Source organism: Oreochromis niloticus, linkage group LG20, assembly GCF_001858045.2.
Source record: "Oreochromis niloticus isolate F11D_XX linkage group LG20, O_niloticus_UMD_NMBU, whole genome shotgun sequence".
NCBI lineage: Eukaryota > Metazoa > Chordata > Actinopteri > Cichliformes > Cichlidae > Oreochromis > Oreochromis niloticus.
In genome coordinates, this window is record NC_031984.2 from 511,994 (window position 1) to 528,144 (window position 16,151).

Below are 16,151 nucleotides of genomic sequence, written 5' to 3' on the forward strand. Positions count from 1 at the left end.
TTAAGTGTACAGCACTTTGTTTTCAGCTGGGAGTTGTCTGAACGTGCTATATAAATAAATTGCTTGCTAGATGCTATGACCTACAGTAGCATGCTGTAGTGGGTACTTGGCCCTCAGTGCTGATATAAACAATACAAACCTGTGGTGACATAACAGTTCGTAGCGAGTACGATGGCACCATGTTTCGAGTACACGTCTCACTTCCTCTTTTTCTGTCTGTTTAATGGGATCATTGGGTCAGGGCGTTAATCTGATTTAGCTGGACGACTTAAAGATGTCTCTGACACACACAGACACATTGTTTGCAGTGTGGCTGAGTCTGTGTACACCAGCAGGGTGGATTTTACATGACAGCTTCCAGCTGTGACTGTAAAGCAGATGTCCATCTTTAACTACAGTAACACTGTAGGAATGACAGACAATCACAGACAGAGTGGACGGTGATCGGACAAAGTCAGTGACTGTCTGAAGGACCACATGCAGCGTTTCCTCCCTGCAGTCGTTCCTGCAGCAGGCTTCCTGGGCGTCCGCCTTCAGTTTTAGATTTAATAACTGAGAAGCTGCTCAGTTTCACGCCTGCTGCAGCGGTCAGTCTAAAGCTCCACAGACGGAAGATTCAAACCTTTCTCAGGTCTCAGCTGAATTTTGGCTGTTTTTGTGACGTCACAGCCTCGTTCACGTATTTGCTGCATGCTCACACGCTCTGCAGCGCTGGCATCCAGCACACGGCTCACCAGCAGAGCGAACAGCTGGAGACTGATATGAGCAAATGTAACTGATGCAAAGACAAAGAGTGATGATGGTGGCTTTGACCTGGAATTAAACACCAGTGTGTGTCTCTGTGTGTGTGTATGTGTGTTCATGTTTACAGTTGTTTCTCAGTTTTTTTTTCCTTTCATACAAATGTGTGTCTTCAGGCAAATCATTGATAAACTAAAGCAGGTTTTATACTTTCTGTAACACGTTGGGTCCCTGTGAGGTCAATTCGTCATTGGACAGTGAGGGTGAGGGTCTGAACGGACGTCCACTGATATTGACATTACACTGAACCTCCCACACACTCTCCCAGGAGCTGATCTGCACAGATAATATCTGTAAGGTGAAAGAAACTGACTTAAACGTCAGCATTAGTCCATCAGGTGGTTTGAAGAATCTGCATAGTTCTGTCATTCTTCAGGTTTCAGAGCCAGTTCCAGTCCAGGACCACAGCCCCACCCTGTTAATCCAAACAGCTGATGTTTAGTGGAGGGTGGTGAGCCTCAGTGTTCTGGTCAGAGTGAACCTGCTTGTTTCTACTTTTAGTTTCTGAATTTTAAAGAGTTATTGCACCATTTCTGTTGGTTGGTTTGAGTAAACTCAATTTGGCTTCAGGTTAATTGCTGGTGAACCAGCTGGTCCAGCCCTAACTATATGATAATAATGAATTACAGTAGTCCAGCCTAGAAGTAATAAATGCATGAACTAGTTTTTCAGTGTCACTCTGAGACAGGATGTTTCTAATTTTAGATAAGATAACCTTTATTAGTCCCACACGTGGGAAATTTGTTGTGTCACAGCAGAAAGTGGACAGTGCAAAGTTGCAAAGCAAAAATTAGAAAAACTAGGATAAGAATAAGATACTGTACACAATAGACTAGAATAGAATAAAATACAAATGCTATATACAACTGAGTAAAATACGACGATGTCAGAAAACGAGTATTTGTACTTAGTGTTATTGGACATGTGGTGATGTGTGTTTGGTTAGTTGAAGTCTTTGTTGTGGAGTCTGACAGCAGTGGGGAGGAAAGACCTGTGAAATCTCTCCGTCCCACACTGTGGGTGCCGCAGCCACTGAAGGAGCTGCTCAGTGCTGTCAGTCTCCTGCATGGGGTGGGAGATGTTGTCCAACAGGGATGACAGCTTAGCCACCATTCTCCTGTCACTCACCACCTCCACTGGGTCCAGAGGGCATCCTAGAACAGAGCTGGCCCTGCGGATCAGCCTGTTCAGTCTCTTCCTGTCCGCAGCAGAGATGCTGCCGCCCCAGCAGACCACACTGTGAAAGATGGCTGAGGCCACCACAGAGTCATAGAAGGTCTTCAGGAGTGGGCCCTCCACTCCAAACGACCTGAGTCTCCACAGCACGTACAGCCTGCTCTACCCACAACTCCGCCCTGCAGGAAGCACTGGGTGGAGTTCCTCACAGCATTACTGGAGGCCAAGGTAATGCCATCCAGAGTAAGAATCTGGTTAGATACCATATTTCTAAGATTTTCAGGGCCGAGTACAATAACCTCAGTTTGATCTGAATTAAGAAGCAGAAAGTTAGCGGCCATCCAGGTCTTTATGTCTTTAAGACATTCCTGCAGTTTAACTAATTGGTGTGTGTTACCTGGCTTCATGGATAGATAGAGCTGCGTGTCATCTGCATAGCAGTGAAAATGTATGCTATGTCTTCTAATGATGCTGCCTAAGGGAAGCATGTATAATGTAAATAGAATTGGTCCTAGCACTGAACCCTGTGGAACTCCAGCTGTTGGAGCTGTGAGTAGCACATCACAGAAAATCCCAAATAGTTTGTTTTCAGTCTTCCTGTCCGATTGTTCAGACCCACAGAAATGTCAGCAAACTGTCATGAATGTTACTGTGGCTGTGATTCTCCTCCAGATCATCTCACAGCAATGCAAATTTCCATCCATCCATCTCCAGCCCCCCTCCCCCCATGACTGTGGGAGCCCACAGTGGCACAGAAAAAACCCACAGCCACGTTTAACTTTTATTTTAGGACAAGAAAAACCCTGAAGCAGAGATATTCTTCAACTGTGAAAAATAAAAACATGACTCACACACACACAACTGTGTGTCACATGTTGGGTCTCTTTCACTTCCTCTTGCTCTTCCTCTCTTCTATTCACGCCCTTTATTTTGTAAAACCCTGGTTTCTGTTTCCTCTTTTGTTTTTGTCTCTCCTCCTTTTTGATGTTACTTTGACTCTTTCCTGTTTTTTTTCTCTCTTTCTTTTTTGTCTTTTTTCCATCTCTCATATTGAGGTTCTGATTTTAGATTTTTACTTGTTCAGCGTTGTTTCAGCTGCCTGCAGCCTTCAGTCAATGAGATGAACTTTTTGATGTTGGTGTCAGACTCGCAGTAATAATGAACGACCAGTCGTGCATCTGTTTCTGTGCATGCAGTGAATACAGATTTGTTTACTGCATGATAGATTTATGAAGTAGGAAACATCCCTGATCTTTCCCAATCATTGCACTCAAATATTTCACATTTAGGACTCGCTGTGCAAAACAGCCAGAACGATTTAACCTGAGCAGTGCTCGGAGGATGCTTCATAAGGCCGAACAACCAGTGTAGTTCACTTCCTGTCAGCTCTGTGAGGATCTTCAGGAACAGTTTTCCAGGCTCCTTGAAGGACATTCAAAGCTCTTCTTTGGATGTTTTGTTCCCGGTCAGGATGATCCCACGCTGCTTCAGTCATGCTAAGGTCTCTGTTCCCCCGTGCGTTTCTATCCAGCTGTGCTTTCACTGTGTTTGGATCATTGTCATGCGGTGTGTGAAACTCCCACACACCGACCATGATGTGGATCCATCTCTCCATCAGACCTGTTCCTCTGATTTCTGAGTGGTTGTGCAATTTCCATACCTCAGCCTTTCCTTGTGTTTCCCTTCATTATTGCTGTGTACGAATTCAGGGGAAGGATGCTCATAAGGACACTACCTGCCTACGTCACAAGGTAGTGTCCTTAGATGGACGGGTAGTCAGGAAGTGAGCGGCTTGGACAGCCCCCTTTTTTTCTCCATAGAAACTTTATTGAACAAACAATGAGTATCCAACATAACAGATGGGCTGTGGACAGCCTCCTAGCCTTCAACTCCGCCCTTACTTGCGTGTTTTTCCGGTCACTAGCGCCACAGCGCGAAAACTTTAAAATGGACCCAGAAATGTCGCTCCGTTGTTTGGACAATTTTAATTCTCGAGGAGCTAGAAAAACCTTATCGTCGCCGCCCGCACGTTTTGTACCTTAGGCTCATCAGAGACAATCATATCCAGGTAAAATAATTTCCTTTAATCTACACGCATTTAGGAATTACTTAGCTAATTACACGGATAATTGAAATATTGCCGGCGTTGTGCCAAAAAAGTGTTCGCCTGCTAAAACTGATTTCCAATGTTTCCGAGTGTAATATGTGTAATATCTTTATGTATGTTGGTAAATAGACTTCGGTGAACATGGTTTACTAAGGGGTTTTATATATACAACAATTACCTGTTGTTCAAGTATCTTTATAACTCTGGTTATAATGTAGGTACAATTGATATATTTGTTGCGCTGTCTGCTGTCCTCTTGGCCAGATTACTCTTAAAAAATACATTTCTAATGCCAATAAGATTTTTTTTTTTAACTGGATGAATAAAGGATATATAAAAGTCACTGCCAAAAACTGATTGCAGCTTCTACCTTGTTACAGGAATGTTGCTGGTGGCTCAAAGTGACTTGATATCACTAATGAGGGAAACATTTGACATGTTTCACGTATTATAGACCAACAAGTTATTCATAGCAGGTTAAATACGAGCAATCAGTTTAGGGCAAAAACCAGAAATCAGTTTTTGGCAGACGATCATTTTTTGCCACAACATCGGTCATTCTCACACATGTACTGTATCATATAAAATATATAAACTAAATATCTTTGAAACGTATAGAATCTAATCTTTTGTTTGTTTTTTACATAGCACTTTATCAAACTGTTGTCTGCTACAGAGTTACAAGTATTATACTAATAATATAGCATCCACCATCTCCTGCTTGCATATTTCTGTGAACATCTTAGTGGTGTGGCAGCCATGAGTGAGCCCTGCAAACCCTGTGGCTGGAGGATGCAGTGGACAGTGGGAGGAAGCATCCTAAAGCTCTTTGCAGACCACCCTGTGTGATTCTCCACTCGCCCACCAGAAAAGACAAACCGCAGGTCTCAGTTGCAGCAGCCCATCCACGTCTGATCTTGCTCCGGCAGATTCAGCAACACTGCCAGAGACTTCCTGTAATCTATTACAGTTGTTCAAGAAACGGTCCAGGAACAGGTCACTCAGGTTAATCCTGTGTGAACAACTGTAAATATTGTTTTTTCATCTTTACATACTGTGTATTTGAAATATTCTTGTTTAATTGTTATTGTTATTTACTTTATTGTTATCAAATAAATATCCAAGTAATATTGTTCCAAGTTAGCGTTATGTTCATACGTGTTACAAATGCCTGTAAATCAAATTAGTTCAGTGACAATTACTGTTTGTTTGAATCAATTTATTAATAACATAAAACCTTTAAACTAATGCAACACATATAACAATGTAACAAATATATTCAAATAAATAAATTTCTCAATACATAACTCATTTGGGAACTAATCTTTCTAGAAGTGAAAACAGTCTGTCCGTCCTCTCCCTGCTCTCCTCTCCTCAGCCTCTCTTTGCTGCCTCATGTCCTCTCTGATGAGGTCTAGCAGCTCATCATCTCTTTTCCTCTTTCTCCCTGTCGTAGGTGGCTGAGCCGCTTCGTCATCGCTGTCGTTTTGGTCACCCACTGCTGTGCTTGGCCCTGGAGTGTCCTCAGGGAGAGAGGAAATTAGGACAGGAGGCTTAATGGAAGGCATCTGTCCTATCACCTCATCCATGAGGGCAAACCAGGCCCAAGTAGCAGCAGTGGGCTTCCCACTGACCCCCTCTCCTGAGCCTGGATACTTGCAATCCTAAAGGCAGAGGAAATCAAAAATGACAGCAGGCAAATAAAAACACCACAACAACTCTTAGTAATTGCACATTTATTAACTTGTGTTCTTAAGAATTATTTTCTTGATAACACACATACGTACTTTGTATTCTTTAAAGTTATCCCGTTTCTTCTGGCCTGCAAGGGGGTGACTTTCCTCTGCAGGTCCATCTTCTCCAGAATTGTCCTGATCACACACAACAAATAAGAGAAGAAAGGAAACCATGGCAACTATGTTAATCCCTAAGCCCAAAGGTTTTCACAGCAGAACACCAGAGGAACACCGTCTGGACATCACAGGTTCTGTACAGCAGCGGTCCGTGAGTCGTTTGGTACCGGGCCACAGAGTTAAGGCTCCGGTGTGAAATTTATGGTTTTCAGGGGGTTTATCGTTAACTCGGTTTCCCTGAGTCTTTCCCTTGTTGTAGTTGTGTGTCTTATTTTGAAATAAATATTTACACATTACCATAGCGACCAGAGAGCATTAAGCGGCAGAGAGGAGGATGTTACTCTCAATGTTGACGCATTTTCAGGAGGACACTGCTAATAAAGTTACACAATTACACAGTACATTCACGTTTATTATTATATTTACAAAATACCACAGTTTTTGTCTTGGTCGGATCATTTTATGTGGTTGTATTTATCCGCGATACCTTAAAGGCCGCTCCGTGTCTGACATAAACCGGTCTGTGGCGCAAAAAAGGTTGGGGACCGCTGCTGTACAGCATGAGGGTTAATAGTACCGTACGCATATGAATATGATGTGTACATTGATTTATTCTTGTACATCCACGCCGTAGCGGCCCAATTCTTCACCCCAGTGAAGAGGTGATCGTTTTCTCCTCGTTTTAATAAATTAAGCCGTTTGGTCTTTGTTCCCCACAACATATCACCAATTCGAAAAAATCAAAATTAGCTGTATGTAAGCGGCAATACATGAAAAACCGCGGGACCCCCGATACAAGCTGGTTTACGGTTATTTTAAAGAAAAGAAAAGAAACATGTCTATGCAGATGCCCAAAGCTTAACAACACAACCGCTATAACAATTTAACTTTTGTACAACCAGATTTTCATATACTTACATTTGAAAGTGTTTTCCTCTCCTGCTTCGACCACCATCGTTATCAGAAACAAATCTCCTCTATGACCCGCAATGAATCCTGGGATATAGTAGGACACGAAGGATACATCGGACCATCCTTAGAATTCAGGGCAAAGTAGGACGCATTTGTCGCCACATTTTGAGTGCTCTTTGAATTCGGACAGTCCTTGTCGCGTCGCTGTGACGTCATTGCCTCCAAATATGGCATTTTAAGCATCCTTCCCCTGAATTCTGACACAGCCCATGGCTTCCTGATGCTACCCTTCCAGTCAGACCATTTCTGATGAGGCTTCAGTGAACAGTAGATGATCATCGCTCAGTGTCCTGTGTCAGGTCATTGCTGGACTTGTTCCTCTTTCTTCAGTTTTCACCTGCCAGCTGTTTGGGAGTCACCTTTGGTGCAAAAACACTGTTTTATTTCAGACTTTGTCATCGTTGGTATTTTCCAGAGATTCGACTAAAGAAACCGGCTGCTGGTAACAAAAAGTCTCAAGTCTTTGGTAAGGTGTCTGCTGTGTACATCCTTGAGTTAGAAGCCTTTTTGTGCAGGGCTGGACTGGGACTAAAAATCGGCCCAGGCATTTTGACTAGAGACCGGCCCACCAGGATAGAGATTGAAAATGTGACGTCATTCGGGGGTAAAACCGCAAAGGATTCTGGGAACTTGTGGCAAGAGGTACTAGCGCACGCAGGCTTTCAATTGAACTCAGTTACACAGCATAAACAGAAACCTAAAAAATGGCAAGAAGCTGTTGTATTATTAACTGCAATAGCCAGTCGCATGACAGCCACGGGAAGCCGACGGGCCGAGAGATCTTTTTTTTTTTTTATCGGCTTACGTCATTGAAGAGAAATTTTTTAAGCCATGTTTCCGAAGTAAGAGCCGACGGATGGTCTGGATATACCAAATATAACGTCTCAGAACACTCCAGCTCACATGTTAGTCTGCTCCAAGCATTCCCACAAAGGTCAGTGTTTTTTAGTAGTTAATACGTCATTTTTCTTAACATAATTGGTGATATAGGTTACAAGCAAGTCTGGCGCTGAACAGAAATTGTCGCGCTATGCTCCTTTATTTATTGTGCATAAATAGTGAATTGTCCTGACCCAATATTGCGTTTCGCTTCTGTTATTACCACGGTACATACGAATGTGTATTTATGACGACGATTTGTGAGACTGGTAAACTTACCTTTGTTTGTACGATGGTCTTTCGTTCTACACAGTGCATTTCAAGGTCCTGTACCCATCCGTCGGTAAACTGTACCTGGGCTTGTTGCAGTGACCTGAAGTTACTAAAAACTTCATCAGTGTATGCACTCACTCCAGGAACCGTATAATTATAAATCTGAGCGTGGTGAAAGTTGGGCAGCACGCTAACGTCTTTTGTCCACTCTGTGTGCTGGTAAGGGTCTGACCCTTTCACTCCTTTGATTTTTTTCCTTGTATCTTTTCTTTGCTTTTCGTCGAGTCTGTCTTTGTACGGACCGGCATTGGTCTCCTTCGTTTTGTACATTCCTTTTTTGTGCGGCAAAGAAAAACCAAGAAGGTATTGGAACCGGAGAATGAACGTTTTGCGGTGCTGCAAATGCTTGCATTTGATGCGGTACTTGGATTGTTTTGCCACGAGTTCCTGGAATGCAATGCGCGAAAGTCACGTGATCTGTCAATCGCTATAGGAAAAACCATAAAGCCTTTGCATGAAAACAACTGCTTTGATGTACACTGCCTTGTTGGTAAGATAAGATAAGATAAGATAAGATAACCTTTATTAGTCCCACACGTGGGAAATTTGTTTTGTCACAGCAGGAAGTGGACAGTGCAAAAGTTATGAAGCAAAAATTAGAATAAAATAAAATAAGAATAAATACAGTACACAACTGTACAGAATAGAATAAAATACTATATACAGTAGAATAAAATAGAATAAAATATACAATAAGATAAAAATAGAATACAAATGCTATATACAACTGAGTAAAAATACAACGATGCCAGAAAAGATTATTGCACATTAGTGTTATTGCACATGTGTGGATGTGTGTGTTTGATCACTTGAAGTCTTTGTTGTGGAGTCTGACAGCAGTGGGGAGGAAAGACCTGCGAAATCTCTCCGTCCCACACCGTGGGTGCCGCAGCCACTGAAGGAGCTGCTCAGTGCTGTCACAGTCTCATGCATGGGGTGGGAGATGTTGTCCAACAGGGATGACAGCTTAGCCGCCATTCTCCTGTCACTCACCACCTCCACTGGGTCCAGAGGGCATCCTAGAACAGAGCTGGCCCTGCGGATCAGCCTGTTCAGTCTCTTCCTGTTCCCAGCAGAGATGTTGCCGCCCCAGCAGACCACACCATAAAAGATGGCTGAGGCCACCACAGAGTCATAGAAGGTCTTCAGGAGTGGGCCCTCCACTCCAAACGACCTGATTCTCCGCAGCAGGTACAGCCTGCTCTGCCCTTTCCTGTAGAGGGCGTCTGAGTTATGAGTCCAGTCCAGTTTGCTGTTCAGATGAACACCAAGGTACCTGTAGCTGTCCACAGCCTCAATGTCCATACCTTGGATGTTCAGTGGTTGCAGTGGAGGATGTTTGTGCCTGCGGAAGTCTACCACCAGCTCCTTGGTTTTACTAGTGTTGATCTGGAGATAGTTCAGCTGGCACCAATCCACAAAGTCTTGAGTCAGTCCTCTGTACTCCTTGTTGTCCCCATCAGTGATGAGGCCGACTATTGCAGAGTCATCAGAGAACTTCTGCAGGAAGCACTGGGTGGAGTTGTGGGAGAAGTCTGCAGTGTAGATGGTGAAGAGGAACGGAGCCAGAACCGTTCCCTGTGGGGCCCCCGTACTGCAGACGACCCTGTCCGACACACAGCCCTGAGTCCTCACATACTGTGGTCGGTCGGTGAGGTAGTCCAAAATCCAGGTAGTGAGGTGATGGTCCACTCCAGAGTTCTCCAGCTTGTCCTTCAGAACCGAGGGAAGAATAGTGTTGAAGGCACTGGAGAAATCAAAGAACATGATTCTCACAGTGCTCCCAGCGGTCTCCAGGTGAGCGAGGGAACGATGTAGGAGGTGAATGACGGCATCATCCGCTCCAATGCCAGGCTGGTAGGCAAACTGAAGTGGGTCCAGTGATGAGCTCACAAGGCGCCGAAGCTGAGCCAGGACCAACCGCTCCAGTGTCTTCATCAGGTGGGATGTCAGAGCCACCGCCCTGTAGCTGTTGAGGTCCTTGGGGCGTGAAGTCTTTGGCACTGGTACAACACAGGAGGTTTTCCAGAGTTGTGGGACTCTCCCCAGCCTCCGGCTCTGGTTGAAGAGGTGCTCCATCACACCACACAGTTGGTCCGCGCAGGACCTGACGACCCTCGAGCTGATGCCATCAGGACCCGCTGCCTTCTTGGCTATAATCCTCCTCAGTTCCCTCCTAACCTGGGTGGTTGAGAGAGACAGGCTGGAGCCTTGTGTTGAGTGTGTATTGGATGGTATATATGTATCAATCTAATAAACTTAAACCTACACTACTCCCTATTCTGGATTTTAAACAGTACATAGCGGAAACAAAAAGACTGCTTGGTCGAGTTAACCTCCTGAACTATCTACAACACATGGTAGAAACCTTAAATTAAGACCAAGAACACTAGAGGTGAGACATGATCATTAATTAATATTAAAATTAATAAATGACAGATTTAGTGATATTTTCATAAACACCTCCTTTCCTTTTTTTGTTCTTCATTTTCTTTAGTTCATCTATAAGATTGCTAAACAAGGGGGAGGGTGCATCCGGCCTCCTCGGCTGTAATTGGTCCAGCCCAGAGTCGATCATGACCAATTGGCCAATCCAACACCTTTCATTATATATACCCTTCCTAAAAAAAAAAAAAAAAAAAAAAAAATCCATCGGCCCATAAAAACAAAAATCGCCAGCGGCCCACCGGGCAAATGCCCGGTATGCCCGATGGCCAGTCCAGCTATGTTTTTATGCTTTAGTGCTTCATCGGTCAGAGTTCAAGGGTTAAAAACACTCCTGTGAAAATGTTCAGTTACAAAGAGTGAACATGGGTGAAAAAGCAGCCGAAGTCCAAAGAAGAAGAGCTTCAGAAAGCTGGAGAACTGTTGCTCAAGAGCACTTTAAAGATTGAAAGAAAGTAAATAAAACCAAAGAGGGGTGGCTGAAAATATGGTGCAAATGGAAAAGAATGTGTCCCTGTTTGTTTACAGGTGCGTATTACTTGTGCAAGCTCACTGTCATTACTGTAAACAAAGGTTATTATGGGAAGGCAGATTTTAAGCTCGAGTTTTTTCCTGTGCCCTGAGCAGGAAGCAGCGTCATGATTCTGAGTCGTCACATCATGACTGAGCCCAAGATCATCAGCTGAAGCACCTTTAAACTCAAACTGTTAACTGTCTCCTCCCAGTTTTTTCAAGTGGTCTTGTTTTAGGTTGCACCCCTCAGTCGCTGTAGTACCTGTGCAGGTAGGCCAAACTGAGTGCGTTCCAATAGACCAATTTGCTTAGGAAGGTATCAAACTGAGACATGTGACAGGAAGTATCTGCGGTGTTCCAGTTATCCAAACACCAAGAAAAGGAGCTTCAGTACTTCCTTTAGCATAGGGTACATGCTGAAGTTACTGTGTTATTGTGCCACATGCATTTACACATTCATGGCTTCTGTGGGTGGGGCTAACTTGTACTGACTGAGCGTGAGCTCTGAGTGTCAGGACAAGGCCAAAGACATTACTGAGCATCCAAGTGCAGCTCACGCCTTCCTTCAACTATCACAAACACAACAGCCATGACTTTTTTTTCTCTTAGATTTTGTTCAATTTGCAGTAAATTGTGTGTCACAGACTTTTTAATTCACAGTTGGGCGACTCAGTGAAATATTCTCCTCCTGAAAGTGAAACTCTTGGAAATATGTTTGCGAGTGTTTACAAGTGTCTTCATGCGGCTGCAGTCATTGAATGTTCCTTCTTCTTTAAAACTCCAGCCTTTTTATTGAAGGATAGTTTTCACATCCTGTTCTCGTTTATACGAAGTAAACTGCAGGAATCTTCTGGATATTATAGTTTCAATACGGTCGACATCTAGCATCATGTTGTGAAGCACAGATGAATGTAACACATGAATTATACTTCTTACTTGATAATAATAATATTATAAATTGAATAAAAACGTTTTTTTCTCTAGAAAGATCAAAAATTGCCTCAACATTAGCTGTAACGTCTTTTCTGGTATCACCCTCAGCATGTATCTGTACAGTACACAGGTCCGATTCCGGCCGAGCAAGGGGCGGAGCTCACCATGGGCGGAGGTCGGAGCGAGACCTCGGCACTGACCGGGACGGGAGGGCGGCGGGGCATGGCCACTACCCAAAATTCCCAGCGTCCCAACACCTGCTGCTTCTGCTGGTGCTGCTGCTGCAGCTGTTCATGGTGAGACACCTGCCTTACCTGGTGCAAAGATACCTGTGGTCAGTGCTGCCCTTAACATAAGATAAGATAAGATAACCTTTATTAGTCCCACTCGTGGGAAATTTGTTTTGTTACACCAGAAAGTGGACAGTGCAAAGTTACAAAGCAAAAATTAGAAAAACTCTGGAATAGGATAAGAATAAGATACTGTACACAACTGTACAGAATGGAATAGAATAAAATACTATATACAACTGAGTAAAAATACAACTTTGTCAGAAAAAGACATCGTGTGTGACTGTGCTGTTTGTGCGAGTTTGTGTGTATGCGTGTTTCCTGTCTGAAAGCTGTTTTATCATGTCAGTCTCACTGTCAGGAATGAAGAGGAGAGGCAGAGGTGGAGGAGGAGGAAGAAGATACCGGACACAAAGATGGAAACCATACCAAACTGTGAAGCTTGGTGAGTAGCCGCGGTCGATCGTTCTCCGCTCGACCTCAAAAACATGAAAAACACTACTTTTTCTGCACTGCAGAAAAATGCCACCAGGGGGCAGTATGACCTCAGCTGAGCTCAGCGAGCCGTGAAACATGTTGATGGGAGTAGTACACAGTTTGGGAGTAAGCTGAGCCTGAATGTGCGTTTTATTTACCTGCAAAGGAAAAGTGTTCAAACACACGTGTGGTCTGACCGTGCCTAAATCAGTTTATTCTGCATTAACAGCTCTAGGATCTTTACAGACTCTCAGTGTTTAGTCTCACACCTGCAGTTAAGTCAGAAATATCCAAATATTCATACGTTCAGTTTGATATCAGCTAACAGCAGACCACTAACATACACAAATGAGCAGATGAAGATGAACAAAGCTTTCCCCGCTTCTTCCTCAGCACCAAACCATCGTTAGAAGAGATCCGGCTGTGGTCTCAGTCCTTCGACAAGCTGATGAGGAATCCGGCAGGTCGAAATGTTTTCCGGGAGTTCCTGCGGACAGAGTACAGCGAGGAGAACATGTTGTTTTGGCTCGCCTGCGAGGACCTCAAACAGGAGATGAACAAGAGCGCCATTGAGGAGAAAGCTCATTCCATCTATGAAGACTACATTTCTATACTGTCACCAAAAGAGGTAGGACTGTTTTTCAGCTGGGGTTACACCTGTGGTCACTGTTTGGAGGACCAGTGTGCGAACTATACAACAGCTGCACAGAGCTGTAAGATGTAAGGTCTAAGTCAGAGCCGTGATCGCTCTGTTACAAAAACACTGGATACAGGTTCTGACACCAGGATTCACTTCCCGTTTCCGCATTCTCATTGTTATCATCGAAGGGACCAACTTTAGACTTTTTGGGAAAAAAATCCTTCATTTCATCCCAAACACTGCAGAAAGAGTGCGTATTTCTCCTACATTAGCTTCTAAAATCCAGGTGTTTACAGGTGCACCCTACAGCCGTACGTCTTGGATTTTCAGCACTGGCACTGTCAGTGTTCGGGGTTTTTTTCTCTAAGGAGGTAAAGAAAAGATTTAATTGATTTCAGCAGTTGAAATGACAACTTACAGCACGTTGGACCGACTGTCAGCACCATCAAGTCTGAGGCCATGCTTCTGGAGACTTCTCTCCAACCTCTGGCTGTGGAGGAGCGTCTGCTTTGTGACTTCTGAGTCAGCTGGTCTGTCGGTCGAGCCACACCCGTGGATGTGAGCTGTGGGGAGCAGAAATGTGTCTTCAGTTATCATTTTTGCCTCTGACAGTTCAAAATGAGTCAAACTGTATTTCCATAACATTTATCTAGATAGCATCAGAGAGAAAAACAGAAAAGTTCCCAAAAGCAGGTTTAAAAGGTTTTTAGCTGCTTTGACAAAGAACCCAACGAAGTGTCAGACTCGGGGGGGGGGGGGGGGGGGGGGGGGGGGGGGGGGGGCAGCCCCACAGCTTGGCCACTGATGGAAAAGCTCCACCTCCTTTAGATCTTGTTTGCTGCACAGCCAGCAGACGACCTCGGGGACATCCATGCACAGCTCTGAAAGTCTAAACCAGAATCTTACCGTGGCCTATGAAGGGGACGAGGAGTGTAACGGTCATAATGCTCCTGCATTGGTCCCAACATAGCCCGCTGGTCTTTAATGCAACAAGCAGACGCACGCACAGCGATTGTGTTAAAGCTGCAAACGACACAAATCTAAATAGCCAGTCCTCTTCACCAGCCTCAAACTTCACTCAGCCAGGTGCAGCTGGTTATACTAGACACCTGGTCAGCCAGGTAAAGGCCCGTGTTAGGCCCAAAACACAGATCCCAGACGATCCCGTGTAAAGTTAGCCAACAACAACAAAGTTAGCCGTGTTACCGACGGGTTCGGGGAACTTTTCCGTCCTGGCCGTGAATCCGGACACTTGACCACTTTCCTAGGAATTCTCCAGATGTTAAGATTTTCTCATTGTGAAAGTGGAGGCTAGCGTAATCCACGGCAACATTCAGTCACTTGCGTGTGTGTTATTGTGGCTGCTTCATTTCATCAGTGCTGCAGGAATCACACCGTGTGTGACTTCGGGAGATAAGATTCACGCCTAGCTGTCTGCATTTCTCACCTTGTGATGACCTCGTGTATCATTTAAAGAACATCCCATTATTCTGTGAGGTTTGTCCTTTCAGCTCAGTTCATACATGAAAACATAAAATCATTATTCTTTCATTTTACTGCACATTACTCTCCTCGCAGCTTCACGGAGACAGAATGAACCACAGTATTTAAGAGTTTCATGAAATATAGGAGGACAGACTTTCTCCATCCATGGTGGAACTATTTGGAGTTACTTTGCTACTTAGAAACACCGGGAGGAGACGCAGGTCCCGTTTGGGGCCAGGAAGAGCAACCAGTGTAAAAATCCAACATGGAGCTCTGCACAGTGACTCGAGGAGCAGCTGAAACTCAGATTTTTCAATAAGAAAATTTGCTTCCCGTATCATGTAGGTGGGAATGCACCCATAAGCATTTTGGTGCAGTCCATTGTTGTAACTGCGGCTGTCAGAAACTTGGGATTCTTTTAATTGAACAAATTGGTAATCAGTTATGGAAGTTACAGTTATCGTACCATAATTTCTTTATGTAGCTTAGAACACATGGCTGACCAAAGTGCTGTACAGCAGAAGTATAAAAAGTACAATAAATAACTAACAATAGAATAACAGTGTCAGTTACCCACTGAGGCAAGGGCCAGTGAATAAAAATGAGTTTGGTTTTTTTTGTGATTAATATTTTATTGTATTTTTAGAACACTACAGTCCACTGTAGATACAGATTACATCACATAAAAAAAGCATCAGCATAGCAGCAGAACAGTAGAGAATACAAAACCAAAATGAGGGGGGACAAATAAAACAAGAGATAAACAAACAAAAAAACCACACAGCCATCCTTTGACTACGTGGGTCTTACTGCATGCCACACTCCGTCATCCCTGAGAGTGCTTCGTCAGTATTCCAATGTCTGTCAAGCATTGAGTAATATTTAGAGACTTCACGACCTCCCCCAAAGATTTTTTTGATGTAGCTAAGATATTCAATAGTTGGAGGTGGTGTGGAGGAGGAACCAAATGTTTTGAGCAATAACTGCCGGAGCTGCAAGTACCTCCAAAACTGACTCTGTGGCAACTGAAACTGTGCTTTAAGGTCATTGATGGACTTGAGAATTCTCCCCTGACAAAGGTCTCCAAGAACAAGTATCCCTCTCTGGACCCACAGTCTCTAGAAGAGCAGAGACTTATTAAGGCAGAGTTTGGGATTGAGTAAAAATTAGTTTTTAAAAACCACCTCTGAAGTAGACCGCCTGACGTGAAGAGGAAGAGCTTCAGGGTCTCCTCTAAGTTTCAGCTG

General features: G+C 44.0%; 1 protein-coding gene across 16 annotated transcripts in view; it reads left to right on the forward strand.

Annotated features, from left to right (window-relative positions):
* Positions 1-16,151, forward strand: part of rgs19 (regulator of G protein signaling 19) — a 36,704-nt gene that overhangs the window by 17,871 nt on the left and 2,682 nt on the right. For 8 of the 16 annotated variants that reach the window (XM_019349919.2, XM_019349916.2, XM_019349918.2 and 5 more), the window contains 3 exons: positions 12,121-12,308; positions 12,652-12,747; positions 13,173-13,407. In XM_019349919.2, coding sequence (XP_019205464.1) covers positions 12,121-12,308; positions 12,652-12,747; positions 13,173-13,407 — 519 coding nt within the window. The remainder of the gene's footprint in view (positions 1-12,120; positions 12,309-12,651; positions 12,748-13,172; positions 13,408-16,151) is intronic. The other 8 variants (XM_025901673.1, XM_025901674.1, XM_025901675.1 and 5 more) reach the window with 2 other exon arrangements.